Below are 13,477 nucleotides of genomic sequence, written 5' to 3'. Positions count from 1 at the left end.
TGAGATTCAAATACCTTTTTAACGCCTGATGCTTTTAGATTAATCGAAAGATGAAAAGACTTGTAAACGTTAAACGATTTGTTAAAACACTCGAACAAGTGTAAATGTGCCGTGACAGTTGGCAAACGCAAATAAACGTTTCTCAGCTTATGCATATTATATTACTGTATTTTGTGCTGACTTACCGCCCGTGACGCGGCACGTGAGATAGGGTCTATCGCCTTCCTCATAAGGGCCAACTGTGCCGTTCACGATGCGGCCCCATCGATCCAAAATGGTTGGCTGCTCCGGTGGAACTGCAACAGAAAGGAAAACTCATATAAATGCTAGTTCCAGAAACGGGAAAATAAAATAAACGGCACTCTACAAAAATAAAATGTTAAATAAAAATAAATTACAACTTATACTTCGTTTTTAATATAATATATGTAAATATATAATTACATGTGTATCATTATATATAAATCTGTATTTTATTAATTTAATACAAAATATTATATATATACATATATATTTATGCTTTATATTTAATTATACCCACAACGTAATATCGTGTTAACATACGTGCTGCATAAAACGTAAATTTTATCATCGTTATTGTCTTTTATATTTATTACAAAAGAATTATTTTCCCCGCGAAACAATTAATATGCTATAAATAATGTAACAAGATTAATTAATTGTATAACATAATTATGAAATAAAAGACACAGATCGAAAATGTTGAATTAGCTCTTCAAAAAGCTGGCTCGCCGTTTGACTTCGCTTTCGCGACGATGTTTAAAAACGGGGTTGTAATTTTAGCGGCCGCTCGCAGTCACATGTCGTATAGACTCAAGGTTTCACGGGAGTGGCGAACGCCACGTGGATATCAAAGATATTTATGTCATCTGAGTTATGCATTCGACCGTCACTGGCTTCCTGCTTTACTTCTTTGTATTTCGAACAAATTCAGCGCGCCTGCAACGGGATACGCGCCCCGGTATCGGCTATGTAGCTATGATCGTTCACGGATTAAGCGCGGCGATATTTTTTCGTGGAATATTCGCTCTCGCGAAATCGAAGCGGAGTCGGATAAACCAGCCAGGATATTTCTCTTGCTTTTTTCATTATTTTGGAAGTTACGCGCATACGTCGAACATATCCGGCATTTTATCAACGGGGTTGCTCGCACTCGTTCTCCTTCTTTCTCGCTTTTATATATCACTACAAATCGCACCTCCCTCTCTTCGCTTTACTTTCGTTCATTTTGCCGTTCTTTACCTTACTTTTTCTTTTTTCTTTCTTTTTTTTTTTTTTTTTTTTTTTTTTTTTGCGTAAAATTATGCGGCTGCGGTGAAACGCTCTCGGCTTCTCCGCTCGTTGCTGCAGAGTAATTTTCGGCAATCGTAATTGCACGGGTTTACATGTCGACGTTTTGCCGAATCTTTTAATTTAAAAGGTCAGTGTTTTCAAAATACTCCGCTCGCAACCGTGCGGAATATTGCTATTCGATATATCGGCTGCAGGATCTCGGACTGAGTTTACTCAACACCGCGAATCCTGCGTTTAACGATATGTGTATACGCCGGAGCGTACACCAGCCACTCTAGCGCGGCCTTTTCTCCCTCGAAATATCCACCCCTTGCACGCTCGTCACGCGATACTCGGTAGAAAGAGGAATATACGCATATCTATTGAACCGTGGAATATTCAACACGCTTTTCATGATCCGTACTACCTTTTGTTTTTTTTTTTTTTTTTTTTTTTTTTACGAGCAATCTTAGAGCCGATTCATCTCTAAAATAAATGATTTAAACGAGGAGCACTCTCACGCTTCGCGCGATCGTGCCTGCAACGTGTCGATTCGATGTAATTGCCCGCCAATATTATCTATTCGTCCGGATGGAAACTTTCGGGTCTTTTCCCGGTTCTCGCAGCTTATTTGAAGCTTAGCGGGCGTCTTTGCGGTGTTTACGTGGAAATGTACCTCGGCTACACGTGCACTTAGACAAAAATCCGCGAAACAGTCCGAAAGTCTTCGTACCGCATTAAGGAGATCCCGCATTACAAAAGAGCACGTTCGTGAAAAGCGGTTAAGCGAATCCTGCTTTTCCGAGTAGTATCGACAACCTATACGGCCGCCAGAAGGCTCATCGCGCAGATAAAAATAAATCAGTGTATGATAATGTGAAGATCCTTCGACGGAGGTACTTAATCAAACGTTTTCCCCGTGTTCCGACAAATTAAATTTTAGACCATCCACCGTAACACCCGACCGACAACACTTCGCCGACTGGCCCGAGAGCTAGCTACTTTTTTTCCTTCTCATCTTCTTCATCCGACCTTATTCCCCTGTCATTCTCTCCGGCTTTTTTTTTCTTTTTTTTTTTTTTTTGACCGCCTCCTCGTCTTTCGTAATAGCGCGACGCCGCGATGAAATTTCCTCTCCCCCACCGGGCGTTCCACCTGCCGGAACGTACCTGTAAAGTATTCACGAGGATTTATGGCCGCTTTTCAATCCATAATCGAGGTGTACCCGGGGTGGAAAATAAAGCGTCATCCATCGTGGCCACGCACGTCAGCGTGCCAATCAATCGATGCCCGGCTCGTCTCTCGCTTCCTTTTTTATCTTCTCTATTTTGGCGCACGCCCTCGTTTCGTCTTTTTATTTTCGACGCTATTCGTGCATGGCTCGAAATTTCGCTCCGTTTTCCTAGTCGCTTTATTCCTCTTTTTGATCTCTCTTTCTCTCTCTCTCTCTTTCTCTTTTTTCTTTTTTTCTTCCAGACAGCCTTAGGAGAGGCTCGAAATGGAAAGGGAACGTCAAGGAGATATCACTGTAGGATTTTCGCATGGAAAACGCCTCGTAGAAAGCCCCTTGTGTTAAGCTCGTTTGACGCTGCGCGCGCACGGACTAAGCTTCAGGCGTAGATTAATTAAATCCGCATCAAAGTCGATGCGCGAGAGCGTGCGAATTGCTTTCCCCGATGTTGCTATTCGTTTCCAATTCATTTTCTTCAAGTGAGCCCTTTCCTTTGGATTCGCGCTCGTTATTTATAAAATCGTAATACTAGATATCCCGTTGGATGTATATTCTTACAAATTTCGTAATTACGCTTTATAACACAAAAGGCGACGATAAATTACGCAAGGCATGGTAAATTATTTTACATGCAATATATCAGAATTCGAATTGCTTGGAACGTAACTTAAACACGAACTTCGTAATTATATCACTTTGCTCGAATAATTTCAACGCTTTGTCAAATCACTTTTGTAAAATTCAAAAACGTAATTACAGGTAAATTGCATTTTTATTTATATATATTAACGCGATACTAATGTAATGAAAATAATCAACTTTAATTAATATTGCCAGATCAACGTTCCACGTTTGATCGTCAGCGACTGAGAGGAAGATCAATATCTTTTTACTAAATTGCACGCGTATATGTATAGAAATGGTGTAACGTCGAACGTGATTTTCTTAAGTGCTGTCTCAAGGAAATTTAAAATATCAGTTTTGCAATCGGTGCGTAATAACAATTAAACATCGCGTTTAAATGACGGTGCAGCGAGCGAGGTAATGTTCGCGCGGCGTTTAATGGCATCGTCGATAATTTAGGCCAATTTATTTCGAAAAGCTGCGTATCCAGGCAAATTAAATAGGGATCACAGCGTGTCATGCATCAGCCGATCCGCGACGATGTGTGACGGACGACGACACCCCGGCGAGCTTAATTTCTACGAGGCACCGAGAACGGATATTTCGCCGGACTTTTGCGCGGCCGTGACACACGCGGTGTATTTTCTCTCCGCTCTTTAATCCGGGATCCATCCCGATCATTCGGCAATCTCTCTATAACTCGGTAGAGAAGATTATTTATCGAGCGTGGGACTACGCTGACATCGAAATGGAGCACATACCGATAAATAAATTGGAAATCAAGAGAGACATCCATCTTGCTTTTTTTTTTTTTTTATTTTTATCCGGCGGAAAAAAATTGAGTAAAATGAATATGGCTTGGATATCTTAGATTGATAAATTTTTATAAAATATAAATCTTTGTTGAAATATTTTTTTCTACATTATTATAAGCGCTGTTACGTTTTAAAATTAACGATAAAATTTTTCTTACTTTGTTGTAAACTTTTAACTACGGTCGAATTGAATGTGCTACATTATTGCTCGCGCAGCTTTACCCCGAAATGTGAATTAAGGGTATTAATACGACGATCGATGTTTCCAACTATGAATTTCGTTCTCATTTAATAACAGACGTACAATTTTCAGTGTAAAATCAGAGAGAGTTTTAGTGGCGATTTGTTCCAAAATATTGTTTCGAGGAGAGTCTATACTGGGATTTCGTTCTAAAACGTTATTTAGCGAAAAGTACATATTAATATCAAAAGAGTTTTTAAAATGTTCAAAAAGTTACGAATTTGCCTGAGTAAAAATTCATCTAACTATTCCGATTTTACAGCCAGTGGTTAAATCTCGCAGATTAGATATATTTCTGTATGACTAGCTTGAAACTAGACATTTTTTGATACTCTTCACATACTAGACATAATTTAAAAAAAAGCATTTTTTATTTAGTGACTATCCAACTAGTGTTTAACCGTTACTTTATAAAATTCGCGAGATTGTGTTATAAAGAAAAAAAAAAAATCTATTTAGTCTCCGTCCAGCGCAGGCCATGTAACGAAACAATTATAACGAGCTAGAAAAGTTAGATGTCTAAATGTTTTTAACCGCGTACTAGTCTACTGCGCGTACTGACTTATGTTAACGTGCGCTCGACTGCCGAGTCTACCGGCCGCCGGATCCGCCGGCTGCCTCGCACGCCGCGAGCACGTGAGTGTGTTTACATCGGCCGGCAGTCGTTGCGGTGCACGGTGGTCGCGTGGTGGAAGTTGCGTGGGCCGCGCGGGCCCGGAGGTCAGCGGCCGCGGCAGCCAAGCGCGCGTAGGTATAGGTCAGTGCGCGTAGTAGACTTATAGTACGCGGCGAAAAACTTAGATATCTAGCTTTTTTAGCTCGTTATCAGACAGTAATAATTGTATAGTACCTAATCGCTTCGAGCGTAACATTTCTGGCTCAGTGCTGAACGGTTTTGCTGAATAGTTTTGCTAGACAGCCACGAGATAAACCACGGATTGATTAGCTAATCACTAGATAATTAAATTTAATTTCCACTCGGGGAGTTTCTTTAGTGAAATGTATAAATTATTATTTTTTTTTTTTTCTATTATTCGAGATGTAAAAAAAATTGTTTGCAATTAGATTAAGTCATCGAATGTTTATCTCCTTTAGAAATAAAATAACGCACGAAAATTGTATGTAGAGTTTAAATATCTTTTTATATCACGTCGGATTTATGTGAATCTGAGATTACATATAGATATTCGGCAGAATTATTCGTCAATCTGTAAAATCGTTTTCGTGCAAACACGAGAGAAGCACGAAATACAGGGAATTTATTTGTTACAGATTTCATTATCGGGTTTAATCAGTCGAGTGAATCGACGTCGGCGAAAAATCTGAAATTAAGCAATTAACCGTCACGACGTATTGCGAGGGAATGAAGTCATCCTTTACCGGAGTATCGCGTCGCGATGAATTGACGAAGCAAAAGGCGAAGGTATTAAAAGCCTGCATGATGGAGTTCTGAAAGGAAGCTAAATTTCATCGCGTTTATCGAGCAAAGCACGCGTCTCATTTTATCACATAACAGGCATTACGTTCATTAATAATGCGAAAGTGTGTGGAAGACGTGCAGCTTATTATTAAGCAAAAATATGCATCCTCCGGGTGACAGTTTTGTGTCGCAGATATTTTCGCAACATATCGTCAACCTTAATTTTTCACAAACCGCTCGGAAAGCGGTATCGATAAAATATTTACAATTCTAATACGTATGTCGGATCATATACGAGTCAAATTTTTATCGGGATTCGATTGAACGTCAGGTTCGTCCAGAGTTCGCGGGATACGTCAGTTCCTTTATTTTTGCTCTCGGCAAAAATTAGAAAAATGTTAGAAATACATCTTTTCGCACACGGTACATGGATTACCCACTTGAGCGTAACGTAAGATCGATACCGCGCGCGATACTAATCGGGGGGTTACACACACGCGCGGGTGTATCTCAGAGAAGCATCGCTCCGCAGGCGAAGCGTAATCGTGGAGTACCGCCGGTAGTTACAGATACAACATCGCTTTAGAGATCGAAGTAGCCGTCCATTTCTGCAAATAGGAAGTCTAGTTTCGCGTGCAATGTCGTACACATGTAACAATCCGCCTCTGCAAATATGGACTTTAATTTGCCTGGAACGTTACGTACAAGCATGCGCCTCTTAAATATCTTGCGCATACCGCCCGGCCGTAGTACCTACAAGTAATGTAAAACGCGTATATAGCCAAATAAAATTGCGTCTCTATTTGTTCCGCTGGATTTTTGTTCCGCATTTTATACCGGGATCCTCACCTCCTTCTCGCAAATATTTACCGCTGCGCCCTTGTGTATACGCTAAATTAGAACAAAACCCGTTCTAATTACTGTTTCATGCGGTCGAAGTTTCGATTTGCCTGCATGTACCTCGCTATCGTTATTCACGACAATTGAGAAGTTTCACGCTGAATGCGGCTCGTTATCGTCACGACAAAGGGAGTTTTGAATTCCGCGCTGGATATCGAGGATCGCGGCGAAGCCTACCGCGGCCCGCGCCCGTATGCACGAGACGTACCGGCGGAAGAGATCGGGTACGACTGGATAATGGTAATTACCGGTGGTAATCAATGGGTCGCGCTCAGATCGCGCCAATAATTTCTGAATCCGACTGGAAAATAGGCATCTCCACGTGGAAGAACTAAAGTGCCGGGCGACGTATGCTCGCCGCGATCTCAATTGGATTAATTTTAAGTTCGCGCGACGACGAAATGGAAACACCGAGAGGTAAGCATTCGACAGATGTTACGGTCGCGTGACGAGCTTGTTATTTGTTTCGGCGCACACGATTTTTTTCTTCTAGCGCGCTGCCTCTTTCATCGAACTTTCAAAGTCGGCTTACGGTAAATTTTTTTTTTTTTTTTTAAACACAGAAGTAATTATTTTGCCTCGGACGTCTATCGGATTCGAGAAGAATTTTCGCGCCCGACAGAGAGAATTTTTTTTCCTGACGACGAGAGGTAAATGTGCCCACCCGCAATTTTGTGAGAAATAAAATAAAAAGGGAAATACGAATATTTGATGATTTATCGTTACGGCGTCAAGAATGACGAACTTGGTAATTCGAGGAAACTGCAAACAGTCCTGTTCTCTTAAAATCGTAAAAATGGCGGCAACGAGCTGGCGGCCAGCTGGCACTACGCGTGTCCCAAATGGCCACGTGCAATCAAGTCGCTATTTTTATTACATTTTTTCTTCTGCATGAATTCATGGTGTGTAGAAACCAGCAGGTACACAGAGAGGTGAAAGCGCGGATCCGCAAAGAGAATATTCGTGATTTTTATCAAAGAAGGGTTTATAATGTAAATGAAATGAGTCCGCGCGAATGCCCGATTACAAGTGTGTATGTGTGTGTGTATTATTTTATTACAGAGCGCACGGTGGAATATCATAAATACGACGAATCATTAAAGCGTGGAGGATATTTAAAAATAACACAAATATAAAAGATTACGTTATCACGCGATTTTTTTTTAATGAAAGTAATTAATATTTTATCGCCGGTAATAAAGATTCTTTAGAATTGGGGAAACGTTTTTTGATCAAATCATCCACCGCAAAAATGTATCAAAGTATTGCGCAAGAGCTGACCTACTGACCCGCAGGTTTAAGCAGATTGGCCGCGCGGCGTTATCGAGATTCCCTGTGGGGCAGGATCGTACATCGCGATGGCATTCGCAGACGAAATTACGTGTCACAAAAATATTCGCTTATTATTCCGCCGCCCTCGGCACTCGAAAACGAATATCACCACACATTTCCGAGAGATTATTTATCTTCCGCGCGCGGAAACGGGGCCCGCACGCATTCCTCCCCCCCTCCTCGCCGTTTCTTCCCGAATATATATATCACTTACAACTACACGGAGGGTAACGATCAAGTGAAGAAACGTGGACGGGAAGTTAACGGATCGTTTGTCATGTACCAGCTCGTTTTCCGTTGAATTTTTGCGCCGCGGCGGCGACGGTCACGTTGAACGCGAAAATTCCGGCAGGATGGATGATTAATTGAAATCACTTCGGGATTTTTGCGAGACGGGATTTTATCGTGTATCTCGCTTTAACTGTATTACGTTACACGGTGCATTAACCGCAACGGGAACAGGGGATTCTATCCTTCTCGCTTCCTTGTGCGGATTACCTTGTCGTTTAACTGCGTAACAATAGTACCACGGCTCGCCGAGCGTGTTTCATTTCACTTCTTCCGCGCGCGACACGCGAAAATTCTCTCCCGTCGCATTTTCGACACTTAAGCGCGACAGCGGAGTTGACGTTATACGCGAGCCGAATAACGTTATCGATCGCGACGGAAATAATGGAAAGTATAAATTCTACGCGCGAGATGACGTATAAAACATGGGAAATATAAGAGGAGTATTGCGTTCGCAAAATTGTGTAAAGAAGATTCGAATGCGGGCGACGGGTTGCTTCAATTTTTGCCGATAAGAGAAATTCGCCTCGCTTTTATTTATATGATCCGCCGCCTTCGAATTGAACATGTCGACGTTATCTCGCCGTATCGCCCGCGCGTTGTTTCATCGCCTTCGTTTAAGTCGGGCCGGGAAAGACGGCGCGTTTCATGCTGTCGTATCGGGGTAAATTGTTATCGACAGGAATATCATCGTTCGCGGCGTACGGTATCGGTTAAGGCGACGTCGCCGGAGTGCAGGCGGCTAAATCGATTCTCAAGCAATTACCACCTACGTAACACGAGCGCCTGAACCGACGTACTAAACAAGGGCTGCGATTTCGTGCCGCGATTTCCGCTTTTAGCGAAAAGCGTGGCCGAACAATCGAATTGGCCGCAGGCTCTCCTCTTTTGAGAACCACGGAACCAAACGAGAACCAAAAAAAAAAGGTGTTTGGACGGTGATTCCGCGACGTCGAGGAGAAATCGAAATTCGCGACGGAAGGCTCAGAGTCGCGAGGACGTTGTTTGGTGACAGAGCCGGGGTCAACAAGCTAGAATCGTGGAAGCTGCGACGCTTCTAGGAGGGAAGTTTTTCCCACTTATTCGCCGCTCGTAATGAGCGAAGTTGCGCGACTTTATAATACCACGACAATTCGCCGGGCTTAATATGCATCGTGATAGAATTCCGAGCCCCTGATTTTCTCTCCCCCGGCAGCCAGCTTCTCCCGCGGCTCTCATATTCCCTCGCTTTCCACGATCCGATCGTCTTTGCATCTTTGCATCGGCGCGACAAGAAATTCTCGCTATGCCGGGCTATTATCTCCGCGAGCGAGTGAATTGCACGCTAATGGATTACATCCGACGGACGGTTACGTTCGAGTTAAGATCCATCATTCGTAACTGCGCTATTAAACCCCCCGGGGCTCTCTCTCGCCGACGTGAAGGATTACATGTATATATACGCCGGCGACACGACGCGGGCACGGCGCGACGCGGGTGCTCCGTCCTCGGATTTCAATAAAAACGTCAAATTTTATTTTCAAATTCACCGACACCACCGTCGCGCCCATCGTTCATGTTCCTTGTCACCGTCGAGCTCGTCTTCTTTCGTCTGGGATTCCGTGTCGTTTTTCCGTCGGCCTCCCCATCCTCTCCCCATTTTTCCACCCCGTTCCTCTTCGCGATGAGTCACCGGATGTGCACCCCTCGTTTCCCCCGCGGAAAACCGATCACGGTGGCAACCGGAGTTTCAACCTACTGGCGAGAACCGCGTATTACTTTCGTGACGCGATCAGTCGCAGCATCCGAACGGTTCTCGCCTTCATCTGAACGTTTAACGGTTGAAACGAATTGGCATAATTGGAGCATATCGCGCGTTCGATGTCTAAATATCTCTCGAGCTCCGCGGGAAGTAATAAGACAGGTATTCCCTTGACACATGTCGAAAGGCATCCGCGCGGCCGACAGGGACACGGAAAGGTAACGTCGGCGATACAGCGGTATAACCCAGGGGCAAACGGTTTGTCAGGAGGTCGTGAATTAATTCGCGCCCGGCACCACCTACCCGGCTCACCCGCTCACTCGCCGGAAAGTTAAATTCACGAGTCGTGCGAGGTACACGAGTTTCCACTATCGTTCTAAAATTCAAACGAGCCACCGGCGAACTGGGCACGGTACTCGATCGTCGGGGTCGCGCCGCGGTTTTAAAATACTTGTCCGACCGAGACCACCTGAGTCGACTGCGAAACGAAATTCGCGAGCGATATCTCGCAGGAGAGAAGGGAAGAAGGGTGGAGGAAATAACCGTGGTGCGCTGCTGCGGGCGGCTACATTTTAGAAAGTAGATTGCTCGGGACTTGATACGCCTCGCTCCGAACCGAAGCGAAAAATTAGCTATTCTTTTCAATCGAGACCTTGCTCCTCAAGCGAATTATTAATAAAAATCAATATCGCAAAATTGCAGCTTGGTAATAGAAATTACGTAGATATCGGGGCTGATTCTCGTGAGGAATCGAAATCTCGGATAATTATCACTTGTCGGAGGATTAATTTAAAGCGTTGTTGATAAAAAAAAAGAAGTCCTCTTAATTTCGAAATCGCGACTGCGAGCCAATTTATTACTCTAGAAAATCCGCGCGTCTTTAAATTCATTGCCCATTCGGAATATCTGAATCGCATGACGATGGAGTTTCGTCCTCAAGAATATTTCATCTCCCGTTCGAGCAGCGAGAGACAGAACGGGACATTCGCGAGCGTCCTTCTGATTTAAAATAATCGCTTTCGTCCAACCTCGTTCAGCTCGCCATACTCTCGCAAGTACGACGCGTTTTGTTGAGAAAAGTATAAGGGCGGCGCGGATGGAAAAAAAAAAAAATAAATAAAAAATAAAAAAAAACGAGAAAACAAACCTGGGCAACCTGTTTCATCCTCCGTTTCTCGTCCGGGCGTCCATCCTTTTTCCTATCGCGTTATTTTCTTTCCCGCTCTTTCTTTCTATCTATCTCGCCGCTGGTCGATTTGAATAAGCCTGCTGAGCTTGAAGCTCTCGCGAGTTGAAAAGCCGCACAGTGTTTGTCGAATGCCACTTCGTATGCGAGCAACGCGAAGTACGTTCCTAAGCAGGCGAGCATTTTCATATTCGGCCGTGTGCGCATTGTACGTGAGTGAGTTTTTATGCCAAATGTAGAGACAGGCGAAATGGAACCGAGAATGCAACGACGACTTTCTTTTTCCCCCGACGAAATCTGGGATTACCATCGCCCTCGTTTCGGGTTCACGGGTCAACGAAAGAAACGCTTAAAGCGCGATGATATAGTTTCGGCGATACGCTTTCGCGGGAATACTGCATAGTAATAATTGCGCGAATAAAATGTTACCGAATATTTTCAACGGTTTAGGAGAGAGAGAGAGAGAGAGAGGGGGAGGGGGGGGAGAGGCGTTGTTATCGTTGTAAACACATCGAAACGTGTTCATTGACGCAAATTAAATTATCGTGCAATATTAATTATAGCGCAACGCACATAATAACGTAATTAATTAAATTTCAACGTGGGATGGGTATTATTTTAAACCGCGCCAGCCCGGGAAGCCTTTTTCCATATTCGCAGTTACGGCGCGAGGTAAGGAACGCGGCTCAGAAATTTACAACGCCGTGATTATTCGACGTGTAAATTATCAGGGTGGAAATCCGATGACATACCGGGAGCGAAGAATCCCGGCAATTCAGCTACCGTAAATGCCGGGCCTACTTTATCGGGGGCGACAATAGATGCCTGCGGAATGATACGCGGGCCGCTTGGGTAATAATAAATATTGGATTCCACCGGATTTCAATATCACTCCGTTGCACGAATCATTCTTCATTTCGCATTATTGGAACAGTTACGAGAGTTTCTTCCCTTCTTTCTTTTTCCGTTCTCTCCCTCCTCTTCTGCCCTAATCCGTCTCCCTCTTTTCCTTATCCTTTTCGTTTTCCCTCGCCTCGCCACAGGCATCATCAAATCCTGTGACCCGGTGGTCCAGGAGCTATCCTTGTTAAATTTTTACGGCCAGCAGTTTTTGCGACGGGCAACGTGCAGGGACAAGCGGAAGCGGGTTTCGTGTCATCCTTCAGGATCGCCCGGAATTTATGAGGCTCGTCGCATCGATATACATTTATAGAGCACCGTCGATACATTTAATCGAATATTCGAAGCGGTAAGCCGAAACGAAGAGAGTTCGACGACCTTACACGGACTTCCGCGTTATCTCTTCGTCACACAGAATGTGCCATTGATGCGAATCGATTTCGAATGCAAAATCCTCGTATTATCCGCCCCGCTAATCCAAAAAGAGAAATGGAATGACGTACAAATGATGATTTTGGATTTATGGAATTCCGCAGCGAGCAATGCCAGCAGTCGTCAAGTACCTACGTTAATTTTACAATACAAACTCGAGAGCTAGGAAAGCTTAAACTCGATGGAAATGTTCGTGACAATCGACAATTTGGATTAAAAGAAATGGGAGAAAAGTAACAGAAGAGCGCACACGATATACCTATTTTCAATAACTCTTTTTATAAAATACCAAAGTACTTTTTAAAAATACAGTTTACATAATTTTATTTAATAAAAGTCAAATTAAATTGAAATAAGAGACATTAATTACAGGGTTTCGTAAAATTTTACCTACCAATAATTAACGTTAGATATTCGATTGTTTATGTACATGGTATTTTTTTCTGAGTAAAAACAAATTTTTATCCCAGCAATTCGAAACTAGTATCCTTAATCCTATCTGTGTGCATATTGGTATAACGAATGTGTACCTTTAATGGACCCGTGCATGGAGCCAGATATCTAATAAAATAGTGAGGTACGCGATTTTTAACGAAACTATGAGAGAGGGAAACTAATTGGACGCGGAACGATGACGAAAAATAAAATATTTCCTTCGGCGGTGTGCGAATGGAACTCGATCTGAAAGAAGGCTTTCGATGATGAAAAGATATCCATCTCTTCGCAACAACGTCTTTCATCTTTCCATACACCCCTTACTTCACATCTACCTGGCAACGTGGTCAGAGCCAGTCGAGCTGATTGGCCGGAACTCCGTGAAAGGAAGACTCGATCGAAAAGAACGAGAAGAGAGGGACTTCTTTTTTTTTTTTTTTTTTTTTTTTTTTTTTTCACGAACCTTGTCTCAGTCTGAGATTCGTATCTTCTTTTTCTCCTTCTGGTGCAACCCTAGTACCCATAGTCGCGCAAAGTCGATAAGTCAAAGCGGCCGACATTTTAATTATGGCACACCCGGAAATTGCAAGGTACACGGAAACGAATGTAACGCTAGCGATCCTCGTTAATTCTTTTGGC

At 43.3% G+C, this 13,477-nt stretch overlaps 1 protein-coding gene across 1 annotated transcript in view; it reads right to left on the bottom strand.

The window, feature by feature from the left end:
• The window catches only part of LOC139113103 (kin of IRRE-like protein 1), a 314,721-nt gene that overhangs the window by 51,794 nt on the left and 249,450 nt on the right, over positions 1–13,477 (bottom strand). Inside the window, exon 4 of the mRNA XM_070674020.1 lies at positions 186–296. Within this exon, the coding sequence (XP_070530121.1) occupies positions 186–296 (111 nt within the window). The remainder of the gene's footprint in view (positions 1–185; positions 297–13,477) is intronic.

This window comes from Cardiocondyla obscurior, linkage group LG02 (genome assembly GCF_019399895.1).
Source record: "Cardiocondyla obscurior isolate alpha-2009 linkage group LG02, Cobs3.1, whole genome shotgun sequence".
Lineage (NCBI taxonomy): Eukaryota > Metazoa > Arthropoda > Insecta > Hymenoptera > Formicidae > Cardiocondyla > Cardiocondyla obscurior.
The sequence above is the reverse complement of the archived record's forward strand: the minus strand, read 5'-3'. Positions and strand labels throughout refer to the sequence as shown.